Below are 18,959 nucleotides of genomic sequence, written 5' to 3'. Positions count from 1 at the left end.
ATTGCATTATGTGCTGAATAAATTATATTTATTTTCAATGCAGCTCTCTCTCTATTGTATGTCTTTAAATTTGTTTCCTCTTAAATAGCTTTAGAATTTGAAAATAAACTCTAGATTTAAGGAACTAAATCTTTACCATTAGTATTTACTGTATGTCTGTAAAGAAGGGGAAAGTATGAAACTTTTAAACCGTTATTTTCTTGCGAGAGGTTTAGAACAGCAGGCCTGCTGCTGTTCCTCCAAAATTCAGACACTTGAACTGCGTTAATCTTCAGACATGAACTCGGCTGATCTTCACCTGAGACACATTAATATGGAGTTATTTGGGCTATGTGGTTTAACAGTCACAGTATGAGAAATGTTAAGAAGAATAAATGATACGTGAATTTCCAGAGCTCAGTGTCAACACACAGACACTAAAGATTTTTACTCTGACAATCCATGATTGGCCAGCACCCGTCTGCTGCTTTACACACCTTTATTGTGGCCATTGACTGATATATGAGATTATGCCACAAACTGCTGTGGAGCTCAGATTTCACAATGAGCTATCACAGGGGGCACAAACTACTACAATGGTGACTAAAAAAAGCTACACATTGTGGAAAAAAACAATGTTTCACCCACGGCATTCTTCTGATCAATAAATTCCTGACCCTTATTTCATTTCAAATTCAGACAAGAAATACAAATTATTCATCACAAAAATGTACTCGTACTCGTCGTCTTCCGCTTATCCAGACGTCCCTCTCTCCAGACACCTCCTCCAGTTCCTCCAGGGGGAGCCCAAGGCGTTCCCTGGCCAGACGAGAGACATAGTCCCTCCAGCTCATTTCAGCCGCTTGTATCCGGGATCTCGTTCTTTCGGTCATGGCCATAGGTGAGGGTAGGAACGTAGACCGACCAGTAAATTGAGAGCTTTGCTTTTCGGCTCAGCTCTCTCTTCACCACAACGGACCGGTACAGCGCCCCCATTACTGTGGCAGCCGCACCGATCCGTCTGTCGATCTCCCGCTCCATTCTTCCCTCACTCGTGAACAAGACCCCGAGATACTTAAACTCCTCCACTTGAGGCAGGAACTCCCCTCCAACCTGAAGAGGACAAGCCACCCTTTTCCGGTCGAGTACCATGGCCTCGGACTTGGAGGACTTGATCCTCATCCCAGCGCATGCTGTAGGTCTTGGCTAGAGGGGGCCAGCAGGACCACGTCATCCACAAAAAGAAGAGACGAAATCCACTGGTCCCCAAACCAGACCCCCTCCAGCCCTTGGCTGCATCTAGAAATCCTGTCCATAAAAGTTATGAACAGGACCGGTGACAAAGGGCAGCCCTGCCGGAGTCCAACATGCACCGGGAACAGGTCCGACTTAGTGCCGGCAATGCGAACCAAACTCCTGCTCCGCTCGTACAGGGACCGGATGGCCCCTAATAAAGGGCCCCCGATTCCATACTCCTGGAGCACCCCCCACAGGGCATCACGAGGGACACAGTCGAATGCCTTCTCCAGGTCCACAAAACACATGTGAACCGGTTGGGCAAACTCCCATGAACCCTCGAGCACCCTGTAGAGGGTATAGAGCTGGTCCAGTGTTCCACGGCCGGGACGAAAACCACACTGCTCCTCCTGAAGCCGAGGTTCGACTATCGGTCGGACTCTCCTCTCCAATACCCTGGCGTAGGCCTTACCAGGGAGGCTGAGGAGTGTGATCCCCCTGTAGTTGGAACACACCCTCCGGTCCCCCTTCTTATAAAGGGGGACCACCACCCCAGTCTGCCAGTCCAGAGGCACTGTCCCCGATCGCCACGCAATGTTGAAGAGGCGTGTCAACCATGACAGCCATAAAACATCCAGAGACTTGAGGTACTCTGGGCGGATCTCATCCACCCCCGAAGCCTTGCCACCGCGGAGCTTTTTAACCACCTCGGTGACTTCAGCCTGGGTGATGAAAGAGTCCCAGCCTCTGTTTCCACCGTGGAATGCATGATGGCAGGATTGAGGAGATCCTCGAAGTACTCCTTCCACCGCCCGATAATGTCCTCAGTCGAGGTCAGCAGTCTCCTGCCCCCACTATAAACAGTGTTGGCAAAGCACTGCTTCCCCCTCCTGAGGCGCCGGACGGTTTGCCAGAATCGCTTCGAGGCCAACCGGTAGTCCTTCTCCATGGCCTCACCGAACTCTTCCCAGGCCCGAGTTTTTGCCTCTGCCACAGCCCGGGCCGCAGCACGCTTGGCCTCACGGTACCCGTCAGCCGCCTCAGGAGTCCCACAAGCCAACCACAGCCAATAGGACTCCTTCTTCAGCTTAACAGCATCCCTTACTGCCGGTGTCCACCACCGGGTTCTGACACCCGTCATCCAGCGCACCTGAGAGCTCCAGCACCAACTGAGAAATACTGAATGGTTATGTAGACAAGTACACTAAAACACACACAGACTCAGACTCTGACATCTACGACAATAAATAATAGATAACTCAGACCCACAGGTGTTTAGATTCAGGTGTTAACAGATACACAAATGTTCTATATTAAGTCACATTTACCACTAAATACATCTTGCATTCATAAGTACCGTGCACTTTTTGGTAAAAAACGGTTAATATGAATGTTTCTGCAGGTGTAGAAGCAAACAGGTGTTATCTTGTAAGAGCCACTGAGCACCGTGTCCGCATGGAATATGCAGAATGCATGCTCAAGACTTTAGTGCTGCCTGGCATAACCATCGGGGTTACTGCTGTTATGTTTTTGGTGTCACCCAGCACAGTTTACTGCGGTCGAGTGAGCCGACCGTCACGCCAGCTGACGTTAGCTCTCTGTTAAAGATTAGTTTCGCGCATTCAAGGTGCATTACAGTAATAGAGCAGACCAGACGCCTATCCAGGCAGCGGTTGAGAAATTAAGAGGAAAACAGAAAAGTAACCTTAAGAACATTTATATTAATGACATATTCACAACTTTCACATACATGATTATGTAAAAAATAAATATTAATATTTTGTTTTAGGCCTAAAAGCTGCATTTATACTCAGATTAATTTACACACAGGCAATTGACCTTTCGCAAAAGCCCCGCCCCCTTAGTGACTGTTACTACGCCCGTCAAGGCAGTTTATTGCACTGGTGTTTATTTAGGGACACCAGGATAATGGGGGCTAAATACAAATGCAGTCCGCACTTTAGATTTTCATTGTAAAAATGTAAAACTACTTTTACCTTACAATTACGCACTACTGGATTAGATTTTTCATTTCTAAATAGCTACACAGGAATAAATACATGCAGCTGTAAGAGAGTCTTTTTTGTTTTTATGTGAGGTGATCATTTTCTGTGTTCTATAATTCTGGCAGTTCTGCACTCTAATGTATACATTCACTTTATGCAAATGCAAAGATTTCCCTGAGATGTTTACACGGAGCAGAAATCCTAGCAGCCGCCGCGGGGCGCAGTTACAACGCACTAACATTATTACAGCCAGCAACTGATGAGGAGCAGGCTGCTTTCCCTTTAAAGCCTGACGCACTTAGTGCCCCACTTTGGAGAAAGCTCTGTAGCAGCAGCAGCAGCGGGGCCAGGGGACGTTGGACCCTCTCACCGCCCACCACCATGGAGTTTCTGCTGGGGAACCCGTTCAGCTCGCCGGTGGGACAGCGGATCGGTGAGCTCTAAAATAAGCAACGTAAAATTACAGTGGTGATGATTAGGGTTATTACAGGCTTCGCTCAAGCGTTCCGCCCGCAGACACCCATTAAAGCTCCGCCGAGCTGCCATCCAGGCTGTTCTGTAGCCTCATTTTTATTCCAAGGGACGATGCGGTCAAGGCTTGCTGCCGGTCTGATGGAAGACCCAAGTTAAATGCATGAACACGGATGGAGGAACAGCGGCTTACAGGGGTGACTGCCGCCCTCAGCAGACAATGATTAGGCGGGGGAGGTGTTGGGGAAACCGATTGGTCCCTGTTGGGTCTGTTTTTAACCTGCACCGAGCTGATCCGGACACCCCCTCCCCATCATAACCCCATCTGACCCAAATGAGTGAAGGCTGCACTACATGCATATATCACCCTGGCTTTCTGTGCCTCTCATTAATATAAAGTAAACTGGCAGCTTTAATAAATATTCCGTAGCAATGCGAATTACTGAAATCCGAAGAACCTCTAATAAATGTTTAAAGAGCTTATCTCCATTTATTGTACTGACTGTAGTAACCTTGGGAACCAGGAACCACATACACCTATATTGACATTTCCTAATGTTGCACCTGTAAATAATGCTCAGGGTAAACAGTTGGGCTTTCTCCATCCACACAACAGGCCACCAAACAGCCAGCAACATTATTAGTGCGCTCGTTTTCACCCTTCTTCAAATGATGTTAATTTGGGGATATTAAATATATATAGTGTAATTTCGTTTTAAAATATCTAAAATTCATATGTATTTAATTATAGGTTTGCCAATCAGTATTCTTGTCTGTTGTAGTTTTATTATTATTATCATTATTATTATTATTATTATTATTATTACTATGATTTTAATGGATGTACCAGTGTGCTTCTATTTGCCTTTCAAACATGCTCCTGTGCTTTGGGATCTTCCCCACTGAGAGACAAATAAACAATTCTATTCTAAATATGTAGTTTTTCCCCTAAACCAGGGTTGCCAACTGAAGTCAGACTCAAGCTTTTCCTTTATTTCGCTCTCTCTCACCTCATCCAGATGACTCCCACTCCAAAAAAAAAAAAAACTGGCAAATCCCTTTTTGGTGCCAATTTTTACTTTTTTTTTTTAGGTAGCTAGGAGTGTGCTGCCTTTAAATACCAAAGGGGAATGTGTGCACACACATAAATGCGCACATCTAGGATTTTTGTCATCATGGCTGATTAGAGTTCTTCAAAATTATGTCATCCAGTCTGTCTTTGAGGAGCAAGATACAAGGTTTTGGCATCAAACAGGAAATCATTTATCCTTCATTTGAGCAGCTAGGAGCTAAAAATAATCCCACAGAATGAAGAAATGCATCTCAACAATGGCATTAAGCCTTCTAAAGTAAATCACATTGACTATGCAACTTATACATCTGTTTTTCATCACAAAGTACTACTGACCAAACAAGCAACATGCTTGCTTTACTTTACATAACTGTCTTGCATATTGTGTCTGGTGTAGTATTATTTTGTAAAAACAAAAGAAAAGGCACTAGGAAGGACAGCATTTGATCCTAAACGACAAGCACAACTACAAATCTGTGTACTACTTTATTTATTTTTTATCTTTAAGAATATTGATTCATTATGCAGATAAATAAAATCCTCGAATAACATACACATTTTAATTTATTTGTACATTATTCTGAAGGTTTTATATAACACCCAATGTGGACCAGTTGATAAACAAATTACGACAGATTATGAACCAAAATTATTCTGAGCGACATCCTGCGGGTAGATATGATGTATTGGTGTCACATAACCACATTTACTTACAGTAGACTATGAATGGATTACAGAAAATGACTTTAAGTCATCTGTTGTCAAAGTGGGTACAAACTGTTCCCAAGATGGATACCAATTGACACATGATTGGTACAAAACATCCTGTGGAAGTACAATACAACTGTAAAACTAACATTCCAGGCCCAAAATCTAAATTAAAATTGAAAAACAAATAAATTAAACCAAGGTAGAGCCATTCAAAGTACAACCAAACAACATTTAGCTTGGAGATGGACCCATCAGAGATTTGTGGCTCATTACTTCTGACAAGGTTTTGTTAAATTTTGACTTTCCAATACTGGTTTTAGTTGTTTTTGATTTTTCTTTGAGAACTTCCTCTTTCTAGCCTGTCGATCATTTATCATTTGTATTTGGAGTAGAGGCGAAGTCACACTGTGTGTCAGGGGTCCATTACTGTAAAACTCAACAAAGACAAAAATTTGGAGTAGACATAAAATTATTATTTTTTTGCATATGATAGCAATCTGCGCTAGAATGCCCCTTTTCCACTGGTCCCTACTCAGTGTGGTTTAGTACGGCTCTACTCGCTTTTTAGGCTTTTCCATTAGTAACGGTTTCGTCGAACCATTACTGTATTTAGTACCTGCTTGCCTGCAATTCCAAGCAAGTCGACCCGTATTGAAAACGCCATGTCAGAAGTCTGTCAGTCACTGATTGGGTAGGGGGCGGTATTACTATTCACATCATATTTTAATACACTGTTGTACACTGGGCTTAATGTGTTTTATTGTTTATTGTAGTGTTAGCTGACCCTCACATGTCCCCTAGCTTGTACCGCTCCACAGCTTCCCTCTCTCTCCTGTACTGATCCAGAGGGCTTCGTCTTGCCGCCTGCAGCCTTCTCTGGCTCTTCTTTCACAGCAGCAGTCAAGGTCGTTGTTTTGTTTGTGTGACAAATCACATTACTTTTTTTGGACTATGGGCACACCTTGCTGTTTACAACCCTGCCCACATTGAGATGGTACTCATTTGTAATGGAAAGTGAACCAAACCGTGTAGAGCCAACCCAATGCGAGTCAAGTAGAGTAGATACTTATGGAAAAGGGGCATTAGTGCAGTTAAAAGCAATCTCTGTTTACAGAGAATGGTGACCCTTATCTAAACTCTAAGATCTTCAATGGACTACCAACATTTTCAAATCTAACACAATCCATCTCAGACAGAGGTTAAAAGATCAAAAGGATAACTGAACAACTTTTCTGTAATACATTCAACCTTCCTGTTATCTACCGAAATCGGCTGCAGGTCACCTTACTCCTTTGCCAAATTTGACAGCACGTCCCCAAGAAGGGTATGAATGTAATGTGGTGTGGCAGATGGCTCCTTTTAGATCAATTAACTTAACAGTAATGCTTTTGGGCCTAACTGGAGTACATGGAGAAAGCCCACACATGGAGAGAACATGCAAACTCCCCGCAGAAGCCGCCCCATGCTGGGATTTGAACCCAGAACCTTCTTTCTGCAAGGCTAACCATTGTGACTCCTTGCAAGCGACACACCTCCATAAAGAATTCATGTTCCTTTTAAATATGTCTGTGCTTCATCTGACATCATATTAAACACCTCACCAGGTAAGCATTACCAGGTTAGCGCAACCTGGTAATGCTTATGTATGGTGCGTTCACTAGTTGGAAAAAGGTGGGATGTTGGCCTGGCACGGCTATTTTCAGCCTCCAGCCGAGGTCTTTGGATCTCTGGTTTAGTTAAGGTCAACATTTCAAAAAATACAAAATGCAACGTAAACACATCCTGTCACATAAAACAACAAAGCTGTGTTTTTTTTACCTCCTTTTGTTTTTTTTATTACATTTTATTACCTCGAATATTGTTGTTTTGTCTGTATTCTTAATTTAATTTTAATATTTTTTTATTTGAATTTAAATTAAAGTAAATCTGTTCCAATTACTTCCAAATATCTAGAAGAGTTACTAAATGTTTTAACTACAGAAAAAAAATTGATGACCTGCTATTAATGGTCTGAATGAAAAGTGTAATTAATTTAGCATAAAATAGTAAGCTGTCGTAATATCTGATTCTTTTTTACAGAGCGTGCCACTAACTCCAGTTCACCTTCCGAAGACTGGGAACTCAACATGGAAATCTGTGACATTGTCAACAGCTCAGAGGAAGGGTGTGTGTGTGTGTGTGATTTATCTGTCATCATCAGAAACACGTTCTTCCCTGGAGTTTAAGTGCTTGTTGTAAACTTTCTGATTTACAGGCCCAGAGATGCAGTCAGAGCCATAAAGAAGAGGATTGTTGCAAACAAGAACTTCAAGGAGATCATGTTGACACTTACTGTGAGTGTTGGTCCTATTAGTCACTGCAAAATTTTGGGAAAGTTAACTGTTTGGCATTTTTTTCCTGTGGGATTTCCCTTCATCCTCTTTCTGACTGCAGGTTCTTGAGACCTGCGTGAAGAACTGCGGGTACAGATTTCACATTCTGGTGACAACGCGCGACTTTATTGAGGGGGTTCTGGTGCGCTCCATCATCCCGAGGAACAACCCTCCGCAAGTCGTGCATGACAGAGTCCTCGCCATCATACAGGTGTGGCTGAGGCTGCGGCGGAGTGAAACAAAGAGCTCAGGCTGGGCACAGACTCAGTAGCTTCATTGTCTGTCAGTAATTTTTGGTTTTTGCTCGTCAAGGCATGGGCCGACGCATTCCGCAGCTCGCCCGACCTGACGGGCGTGGTGTCAGTGTATGAAGACTTGCGAAGGAAGGGACTGGAGTTCCCCGTGGCTCAGCTCGACGGTTACTTGTTGGCTCAAGCTCCAAAAAAGGTGCAGGCGGTGTTGTGTGCACTTTGGTTTGCTGCTGACATCTGTGTGCTTTCTCTTATCTTTGCTCATTCCTTTCTCTTGTCTTCTCGCTGCCTCTCTGCGTGGCAGACTATACCTGAGAATGGGCCTACTGTTACTGCTTTCCCTGCTGTGCGCCTGTCTTCTAAACCTCTCATCCCAGCTCACACCTCTGAGCTCAAACTGGCCCTGGAGGGAACCGGTGTCTTTACTCCTAGCCAGGTGATGCAGCTAGAAGATTATATCTCACTTCCACTCCTCTTATAATTTCACTCTCTTTATGCTGGTTTAACAACTGCTCATCATTTCTATTTCTCACTTAGTATTGTATCACGTATCATTATTTCCTTTCGCTAAAAATTTGAGTTTTTGTGGCTGATATCGGTTGACTGGTTTTTTAGAGCTCTGACCTTCGCATACCAGTTTCAGCTGATTTTTTCTACTTTTTGCTTCAGTTAAAAACGTACCTGTTTAAACAATAATATGTTTATAGTAAGTAATCCAACTCCCCCCATAAAGTTCACTGTTATCAATCAGAAAAAGCTGCACTCAGAAGGCAGCAGTGGCGCAGGGATAGAGCGTGCGACCCATGTACAGAGGCCTTACTCCTCGACGCGGCTGTCGCGGGTATGAGTCCCGGCCCTTTGACGTTTGCCGCAGGTCTTTCCCACTCTCTCCACCCTATTTCCTGCCAGCTTTTTTTCTAAAAATACTGAGAAAAATAAAGCACACTAGTGCCTAAAAAAAACATTAAAAAAACAAAAGCTGCACTCAATTCCACCCAGCCGCACCCATGCCTGAGAACCGTCAGTTCTGTAGAATCAAAAAACCACTTAAACAGAACCTGTCTAACAACATTAGGTAGGCTGAAAGGTCTCAAAAAATAACACGCCATGCCCTGATGTGAAGAATGTTAAGAATAGTTCTGAAAGAAAGTCACTAACATCTATCTGCCTGGAAAGGGCTACAGCGCCAGTTCGTTTTTGAACTTTTTGACTCTGGTTAACCGCAGTTCAATCTATTCCATGTTTGATTTGTGAAGAAAACATAGAACAGTGGTGAACCTTCTCATGAGTGGCCGTCCTATCAAAATGAATCCAAGAGCACATCAACAACTCCTCCAGGAGGTGACAAAGAACCCAGAACATCTAAAATACAGCAAGCCTCACTTGCCTCAGTAAGGTCAGAGTTCATAAGTCAACAGTAAGAAAGAGACTGGGCAAAATGTCATCCATGGGAGAGTTCCGAGGCCAAATCTACTGCTGATAGAAGCATCTTAATGATCCCCAAGACTTTTGGGAAAATAGTCTATCGACTGAAGAGACAGAAGTGGAACATTTTTAGAGAGTGCGTGTCCCATTCTATCTGCTTTTGATTAAACACAGCATTAAACATCATGCCAACAGTTAAAAATGGTGATGGTAGAATGATGGTGTGGGGCTGCTGTGCTGTTTCAAAACCTGGAGGACTTTCCATAATTGATGGGGACATGAATTTTGCTCTTTAGCAGAAAATCCTAAAGGAGAATGTCAGAATGTCAGTAGCCTCAAGCACAAGTCCACCAGTTATGCAGCAGGAGGGTGATCTAGAGGACATCAGCAGGTCCACCTCAGAATGGCTCAAAGAAATAGCTGTTGAAGTCATAAATGGAAAATATTGTATTTACTCAGGTTATCTTTTTCTGATATTAAACTTTCCTAAGGACATTACAAACCATCACAAATCTATAAGGGGCCAATGTTTTTTTACAGCACTGTTTAAAATAAAATCCAACCATAAATAATTATAGCATATCTCTTCTCCTACTTTAATCTCCTTTTAACCTTTTGCTTTTTTGAATACCTAAAAAAATATATATATACAGTACAGACCAAGAGTTTGGACACACCTTCCCAAAGAGTTTTCTTTATTTTCATGACTATGAATATTGTAGCTTCACACTGAAGGCATCAAAACTATGAATTAACACATGTGGAATTATATACTGAACAAAAAAGTGTGAAACAACTGAAAATATGTCTTATATTCTAGGTTCTTCAAAGTAGCCACCTTTTGCTTTGATTACTGCTCCGCACACTCTTGGCATTCTGTTGATGAGCTTCAAGAGGTAGTCACCTGAAATGGTTTTCACTTCACAGGTGTGCCCTGTCAGGTTTAATAAGTGGGATTTAAAGCCTTATAAATGGGGTTGGGACCGTCAGTTGTGTTGTGCAGGAGGTGGATACAGTGCACAGCTGATAGTCCTACTGAATAGACGGTTAGAATGTGTATTATGGCAAGAAAAAAGCAGCTAAGTAAAGAAAAACGAGTGGCCATCATTACTTTAAGAAATGAAGGTCAGTCAGTCCGAACAATTGGAAAAACTTTGAAAGTGTCCCCGAGTGCAGTCGCAAAAACCATCAAGTGCTATAAAGAAACTGGCTCACGTGAGGACCGCCCCAGGAAAGGAAGACCAAGAGTCACCTCTGCTGCGGACGATAAGTTCATCCGAGTCACCAGCCTCAGAAATCGCAGGTTAACAGCAGCTCAGATTAGAGAACAGGTCAATGCCACACAGAGTTCTACCAGCAGACACATCTCTAGAACAACTGTTAAGAGGAGACTGTGTGAATCAGGCCTTCATGGTAAAATAGCTGCTAGGAAACCACTGCTGAGGACAGGCAACAAGCAGAAGAGACTTGTTTGGGCTAAAGAACACAAGGAATGGACATTAGACCAGTGGAAATCTGTGCTTCGGTCTGATGAGTCCAAGTTTGAGATCTTTGGTTCCAACCACCGTGTCTTTGTGCGGCGCAGAAGAGGTGAACGGATGGACTCTACATGCCTGGTTCCCACCGTGAAGCATGGAGGAGGAGGTGTGATGGTGTGGGGTTGCTTTGCTGGTGACACTGTTGTGGATTTATTCAAAATTGAAGGCATATTGAACCAGCATGGCAGAGTGAAGGCAAAAGGGCCAACAAGTGCTAAGCATCTCTGGGAACTCCTTTAAGACTGTTGGAAAACCATTTCAGGTGACTACCTCTTGAAGCTCATCAACAGAATGCCAAGAGTGTGCGGAGCAGTAATCAAAGCAAAAGGTGGCTACTTTGAAGAACCTAGAATATAAGACATATTTTCAGTTGTTTCACACTTTTTTGTTCAGTATATAATTCAACATGTGTTAATTCATAGTTTTGATGTGTTCAGTGTGAAGCTACAATATTCATAGTCATGAAAATAAAGAAAACTCTTTTAATGAGAAGGTGTGTCCAAACTTTTGGTCTGTACTGTATATATATAAGGTATTCAGTATTTTCAAATTTCGTTCAAAAATAAATAACCACAGTGTCCAAGTTTATTTTTAAGAGAAAAAGCTCTGGTTTTCTTTTAAGTCTTAAATTGTTAAATTGTTTATTGATTTAGTGTAACTGTACAGAAACTTCAGAAAGCCTGGGATTGAACATTATTTTTCTACATTAGGAGTAGAGGTGATGTCAAACTGTGTGTGTGAGAGTGCAGTCTGTGTTACACAGCTGTGGGAATAAATAAACCTAAATTAAGCTGAACAGAAACACAAGGGGAAAAATCTTACACATCTAACAGAAAATAAACAAAAAGAATCCATAAGCAACATACAAGAAATTAAACCAAAAAGAAAACCAAAACCCAAACATCTACAGAACGTGACAAACAGAACTGCTTTGCTGTAAAACGTTCAACCTCCTGTCATCCCCTGAAGTCTCATCCCACGTGGATGGAGTTGAAAAATCAGTCTCTTCCAATCACCAACTGGTTGCTCGGTGCATCTCTAATTATAGCCTGGTCCATTTACTGAACAATCCTACTGTTGCAGGTAAAGATGTTGAAGACGGAGCTGGGAGTTGTGCGAAACAACCTGTCCACCATGTCAGATATGATGAGCCAGCTGGATCCAGTCACAGTGAAACAAGCTGACATGGAGCTGCTGGAGGTAAAAATGGATCCGTCTCACTGCATCTAAATTCTTTGCTCTTACTGTTGCAGGAAAGGGATTCCCTTCCTCTCTTGTTCCTTGACGCTGCGTTACCCTTAACTGATCTAGCACTATATGCGTTTTGTGCTGCATCTGGCCCTTCAATCCCCTTCCCTACCCACACATACTTTGTCTCATTGTGTCATTAGCAGTTGTACACTGTTTGTAAGGAAATGCAAGACAGGATTGTGAAGATCATCCCCAGACTCAGTGAGGAGAAGCTGATCGAGGAGTTACTGGCCACCAACGATGAAATGAACACTGCCTTCACTCGCTACCACAGGTTACTAAATCATTATTAAAACTGCTGGAAAGTGTTATTTAATCACCAATGTATGATTGGTTGTTTTGCTAATTACAGGTTTGAAAGAAGATTAACGAATGGTCAAAGCACAGAGCAGAAGGTAAAGAGCAGCCACACATTCATACTAGTGTCAAATGGGTAAATTGTACACTTTTCTTTTGATCTCTTTCAGAGTCCCAGCTATGTAAACCTGTCAGATTTTGATTCATCCATCAACCAATCAGGCTTCACTTCAGTTAAAAGCGACAGCTCCCTCAGTCTGTCCAAACCCGATAGTTTGTCCAGTCAGATGGCTAAACTAAGTAAGTGCTCCGTTTCACATTGTGTTTTCAATGTACCTTGCTCTCTGAACTCCCTCATATGACATTGCCTCCTGTTTGATGTAGACAATGATGTTTCAGTTTGTGTCATTCGTTTTTTTTTTTTTTCTTTCAAAAGCCTTTTTATTACAGCAGCCTAAATCATTTCTGTGTTGAGTCACATGTTTTAGATCAATATCTGGTGAGAAAACCGAGCAGGATCCCCTTCTCAGTTCACTTTCCTTCAAGATTTCTAAGAGTTCACGATCCCATATGCTCTAGTAGCAAGGTTCTCAGGGCATTTGTAAGAGAAAAGGGGCCACAGCATGACACATCCACTACTGTACTTAACAGTGGGCAGGAGGTGCTTTTCTATGTAATTCTTATTTGTGTGGTTTGTTGTGAAGAGCTCAGTCTTAGTCTCATCTGAGCAAAGCCAACAGTTGCAGATAAGGTTCCAGTATGGTTGTGCATGTTTATGTTTGTGATGGTAGGACAGGAAAGGCTTTTGTGTGTTATTTGTAGTTTACCTGTAGATTTGCTTTATGTTGCCATTCCTGCTTACAGTGAGTAGCAGCAAGATAAATATGGGTCCTCATCCAGTCAAGTGGCCAGTAACTAAAAGAGGAACCAATAAAAGGATTTACCATTAATCCCTACTGTTTTCATTTTGTCATTTTAAAATGCTTCTTGCTCTTTTTTTTACACAGGTACAAGTGAATCAGATGACATGTTATCACAGAAAATAAACTTCTCAAGTCAACAAAGATTAAGGTAAACAAAAAAAAATCAACAGTAGATTTGTGACAATTGAAGACTAAAACCAGCGATGCACCGAACTGAATTTTGGGCCCTATTTCAGATTTTTTTATAATTATAATATATATATTATTTTTTTTTAAGCTTTGACCTACGTATACCGATTTTAGCTGATTCTAATTTCTTTTTAAGAATTTTAATATAAGAATAAAAAAGAACAAAGACCAAATGATCACAGAATTAACAGTTTAAATTGTCTTTAGCATCTTATATTAGCAATAATGGATGTTAGCTAGCAACACCAAAAGAGCAGTGTTTGTATGTGCTAGATAAAACAAATCTTCATCTTCACAGATTTCCAAAGGCTGCCGCATTTACTCTGTTCTACCTTCTTGTTATCTGCTTGAAGTTTCCTCTCGCTTAGTCTGCTTGAACCCCAGACATGTCTGGACATGTCCTAGAAAATACAGTTTTCCTCTCTGTAACAGCTTCCACACTAACGAGTGTTGCTTATGTTGTGACTTGGTAGCTCTCAGTATGATGCATTTGCTGATCAGTAAAATATTGGATTTTTTTTGTTTGTTTGTTTGTCTCACCAGCCAGCGCAGGTTAAGCTAAAAATCCCATTCTGCTGCATCTCTAATAAAATCTTTCGCTTAGGTAATGCGTCATCCTGCAGCAGCTAAAAGATTAAAAGTTTCTTGAGAAATTCAGCCAGAAAAAATTTGAAAATGTCCCTTTGTTTGAGAAAGAATCCCAACTGTCTTAATGCATAACAGCATTCAACTAAATCAAACAGAAATAACTACTTTACTCCTACCATGTGAGGAAAATGCTGTAAGTATATAATGTAAGATTCTTAAATTACTGATAGAAACAAAGCAAATTCAGTAATTTTCTCGTCTAGTATTGTTCCAGAGATTTTTGCATTTTCTGTTAAAATAGTTGATCTTTGTTTTTAAGTTTTACCCTGACTAATTTAACATAAAGTTTTTATGTAACTGGCCTTTCATGTCAGTTAAATAATGTGCAAATCTTGTGTTTTCAGTAGTATGAATGAAGTCACAGTGGACGGTCTGGCTCAAGCTAAGGAAAGGAGTTTACAAACCACTGGATTGGTGAGAAGAAACACGCTGGCATTTGGTATTTCTACCATTTAAGAGGTTTAGTCACAATATTGAACTTGTCTGTCATGGGACCTTTGAGCACATGTGAACATTAAGGTGGAAACAGCTTACAATATTAAAAGGTTGAAAACATTTGACTTATAGGTAGGTTTTAATCTTAGAGAAACAGGATGTTCATAGTGATGTAGAGGATATGTGAGCTGCAGCGCTGCATTTCGAGGGAATTGTTATGCTTCTCTAAGTGTTTCCTTTTCAGTAAACTCTGTGTGTGTGTGTGTGTGTGTGTGTGTGTGTGTGTGTGTGCACGAAGGATGAGAGTCCAAGCTCGACACGCAGCTCTTCGCCAAAGTTAGATTGGATGATTAAGAGGGGAATGGTGGGTCTGACTGCAAAGCAAATGTGTAAATGCTTGCTTTTTTGCTCCTGGACTGCTGTTCACACATGTTGTGTTTTGGGTTACTTTTGTTTGAGTTAATCAAGGTTCAGTCCCAATGGTCTGCATGTTGGTGTTGGATTCTGAGAGCATGACTGTGTTCTTTAGGAAGTGTTGAGCCAAGACGTGACATTTTTCTCACTTCTTAAGTTTTCTCCATTCATTGCTTTGTTTGTCAATACATTTTCAGTTTTCTGTTGTTTTACTGCTGGCTTGTTTTCGGTGGATTGGTGGCATGATGTTACTGCCATTTTACTTCTAGCTCCACTGACGAAGCCTTTGCTATACTTTCTTTCTCAGATTCCCATCAATCAGTCCAATGTCATGGATGATATAGAGAAATGGCTAGCTTTGGAAGATGAGGTTAGTAACTGGAATTCATGAAATTGATTCATCTATGTTCCAACTATCCTGGTATACAGTACCTATCCACTTTAGTCTAAATATGTCTTCTCTAAATATTCCGAACATGTAAAGCAGCAAACACTGTTGAGTCAAGCTGAGTTTTTGGAAAAAAAGTTTTCCAGTTAGAACTGAACTATTTGGCCACAACGACAAGCTTTCAAACCTGGACTAGCTGTCAAGTGCGGTGGTGGCAGCATCATGCTAAGGGGCTGCTTCGCTTCCAGTGGGACTGTTCCAACACGCAAAGTGGATGTACTGATAAAGGAGACCACTTTCAATTTTTTTTTATTGACTGTTTGGTAGATGCAGCTAATTTTCTAACTTACTAAACACACTAAGTGTGGAGAAAAGTTCATGTGAATCAATGAGATTTTTCTTTTTCATAGAGGTTTGTCATGTTAAAAAAATCTATTTTATTTGGCGCAAGTTTGTACAATGAGATGTACACTTGGAAAACCTTTTGTGTGAAAAATGTGGTCATACAAGACATATAAAATGACACAGGTTATATATATCCTGAAAGTTAACAGTAGCTATTGTATTTATTGGTACCGCTGTTACGGATTTTCAAAAAGCCTTAAAATAAATTAATCTTTTATTGCTTCAGCAAAATCTCACACTGAAAAATATACCTTCCTTTGCCATCCTGTTTGCTGTAAAGGGAGCTAAAGATCACTGCTAGAGAACTGCTGCAAAGACTGGCATTTTGGGGTCACCAACTCGCCATAAGAAAAATGAAACACCACCTTCAAGCCAAACAGTTGTTAGGGAGTGATGCCAGAAAAAAACCATGTCTGGGCCTGGATCTCTACCAAAAACTCTGGTGACCTTGTTAGAGTGCACGTCATCGTGAACTCTGAAATACCAGGAGGTTTTCAATAAAAATCTGGTGGACTGGTCCTAACTGGTTCTGTCGGCAGCACAGTGGTCCAGGACATATGATCAAATGTCTTAGTAAGGGATTTGTTTCCCAATTAAATTAACGTACTCAAATTAAAGGTTGGGGTGTTCTAAAATGTTCACTGTGTGAGTGTGCTGCTGTAATAAAAGATGAATTTATTTGAAGGCTTTTTGCACATCTTTACCAGCAGCTGTGATCAGAACTCTGCACTTTGACAAAACACTTAAACATGAATGTTGGCATGCATGTAGGTGAATTAAAATGTTTCTTCTGTGTTGTTTTTCTGTGATGCAGTACGATGACTTTGAAGACTCCGACGGTGTGACCAGTGAAGGTGAGGAATAAAACATTTTATTTCCTGTTTGGTGACCAACTGATGTTAGCTAACATATTATTAGGGTACCATCTTTACTAGCATGTGGAACCGTTACATAGATAACATTCTCTGATTATACATTCAGATACATAGTTTACATATACATATAAAATTGTTATTTTTGGAGCAGTGGGCACAGTCTAGTTTGTTTGTTGCTTGGTAGAAATAATTGATGTGTCTTGTACTGTTCATACCTGCTGTTATTTATGTATTTTAACAGTAGGTGGCACTAGAGACACCTGTGGGTGTAAAGTGGGTCATGTAATATTTTTAACAGTGCTCCTAAATGGGAAGCTCTAAACTTTAGTTTTGCAAAATAATCCAACAGCTTTTAGAATAATTAATAACTAGTTAGGATACTTGATGTTGAAACCTTTTTAACCTTTTCAACCTTTTTAACCTTTTCAAGATTATCCCTGAATGACTCAAACCCTGAATCATGTTTGTGTCTCTCTGCAGAGTTCGATCGGTTTTTGGCAGAAAGAGCAAAAGCAGCTGAGCGCCTGCCATCCCTGCGAGGCTCCTCACAGGACGCCAACTACTCCGAGTCGTAACCCAGGCACTAACAATGCTCATCAAGCACTGGCGCCATTAGCTAGAACGTTGAGAAGTCATCCTGATAAATCATTGAGTTGAGGGTATTATGTGGAAATTACATTCCATCTTCAAGGAACAACGTCGGACATTTTTTTTGCACACACTTGGCACTGGTGAGAAAACTCGCTTGTAACTGGATGAAAACCATGCTGTTGAAGGAAGGAAATGGTTTTACTTGATAACATGAGGGTTTGTATGTGGGCAAACTTTTGCACATTTTATAAGGTTACATTCCTGGAGTTAAAGGAAAAAAGATATTGTTACTAAGAAACACTTTGCAGGATATGTTATGTATTATACTGCTGTGAAATTTATATATATCTATATAGATATATATATCTCTTTCTATATATATCTATATAGATATAGATATATATCTATAGATATAGATATAGATATATATTGGTAACATGAAAGGTAAAAAGCCACTATAAAAAACCCTGTAAACTTGTAAGTGAAGCTCTGATGTAACATACTGTTATTGTTTAAATGCTTCACATCTACTGTATGTTGTTGGATGTGGAAAAATCCCAGATTTTGTACATCCAGATTTTCCGCATAATGATGTTTTATTTTAAATTGATGCACTCTGCATCAATTTAAACAGATACAGAGTGCTACCAGATATTAAACTAAAGCCAAATAACTGGACATCGGAATTAGGTTTTTTCTATGTTTTTCTTGAAATTATTGCTATTGATTTTAAACTATGATGTTAATGCGGTTTACTTTAGAACAGTGGTTGTAAAGGTTTTCAGGCCAAGCATCTTCAAAGATAGAAGTTGAGTCAAGATAAAAGAAAAGAAAATGACCATTATCCTTTTAGATTTCCTGTCTTTTGGGGGGTTTTTTTTATTTCTCTTTGCGGTTTTTCCAAAAAATATGAACTACTTTCTGTGTCTTTTTGTCCTTGGATAGTGGTTTTTTGGTTTTTTTTTCAAAATGAACAAGTAATTAGTCCATTTCTGACACAATGAAAATCAATTCAACTGCTCCATCAGCCGGTTAAAAAAGTATAACACAATGTGTTATCTTTTTAGAACCATATAGGTAATTTGAGGAAACAAATGTGTAAAAATCTAGTATTTTATAATTATTCACAACACAGACCCACATTTCACTGTACATATTTAAAAAAAACTACACTACTAAAGAAATTTCAGTGCAATTCCTTAACAGAAATATATTTTCCTTCATTAGTGAGCAACTGGATACAACTTTTATTTATTTATTAGGGTATTTAGCAGGTATGGGCCAGGGTGAGATCCTCACAATATGATAATAATACGTTCCACAGTATTAAGCATTTAAAATTAAACTGTATAACATAATATGATTTGACACAAATATCAAAACACTGGTTGTTACAGGTGTAATAATCGATAACATCTATTTATTATTTTTAAATTTAGAAGACCTGCCAAACTTAGGAAGAGCCTGCAAGTTCTTAACATG

At 40.6% G+C, this 18,959-nt stretch overlaps 1 protein-coding gene across 5 annotated transcripts; it reads left to right on the top strand.

Annotated features, from left to right (window-relative positions):
- Positions 1-3,437: 3,437 nt before the first annotated feature.
- LOC124862764 (target of Myb protein 1-like) lies at positions 3,438-18,155 on the top strand. Of its 5 annotated transcripts, none has more exons than XM_047356877.1 (16): positions 3,438-3,654; positions 7,555-7,639; positions 7,730-7,808; positions 7,909-8,058; positions 8,160-8,294; positions 8,403-8,534; positions 12,145-12,261; positions 12,456-12,586; positions 12,665-12,707; positions 12,780-12,909; positions 13,617-13,680; positions 14,714-14,783; positions 15,103-15,168; positions 15,526-15,588; positions 16,826-16,865; positions 17,367-18,155. In XM_047356877.1, the coding sequence occupies exons 1-16, from the start codon at positions 3,603-3,605 to the stop codon at positions 17,459-17,461; spliced, it is 1,452 nt and encodes a 483-aa protein (XP_047212833.1). In that variant the 5' UTR covers positions 3,438-3,602; the 3' UTR covers positions 17,462-18,155. The 5 variants fall into 5 exon arrangements, with proteins under 5 accessions (XP_047212833.1, XP_047212836.1, XP_047212832.1 ...); XM_047356876.1 differs by having other exon boundaries at positions 3,443-3,654; positions 12,453-12,586; XM_047356880.1 differs by lacking the exon at positions 8,403-8,534.
- The last annotated feature ends 804 nt before the right edge of the window (positions 18,156-18,959 follow it).

Source organism: Girardinichthys multiradiatus, chromosome X (genome assembly GCF_021462225.1).
Source record: "Girardinichthys multiradiatus isolate DD_20200921_A chromosome X, DD_fGirMul_XY1, whole genome shotgun sequence".
NCBI classification, from domain to species: domain Eukaryota; kingdom Metazoa; phylum Chordata; class Actinopteri; order Cyprinodontiformes; family Goodeidae; genus Girardinichthys; species Girardinichthys multiradiatus.
This window is presented reverse-complemented; position numbering and strand designations above follow the sequence as displayed.

What these genes read in the sequence shown, in the direction of transcription:
- LOC124862764 (XM_047356876.1), top strand. Translation starts at nt 3,603, where the DNA reads ATGGAGTTTCTGCTGGGGAACCCGTTCAGCTCGCCGGTGGGACAGCGG. An exon ending in GTCAACAGCTCAGAGGAAGG is followed by an intron (nt 7,640 to 7,729) that starts GTGTGTGTGTGT and finishes TCTGATTTACAG; the next exon opens with GCCCAGAGATGCAGTCAGAG. An exon ending in GTCAAAGCACAGAGCAGAAG is followed by an intron (nt 12,708 to 12,779) that starts GTAAAGAGCAGC and finishes GATCTCTTTCAG; the next exon opens with AGTCCCAGCTATGTAAACCT.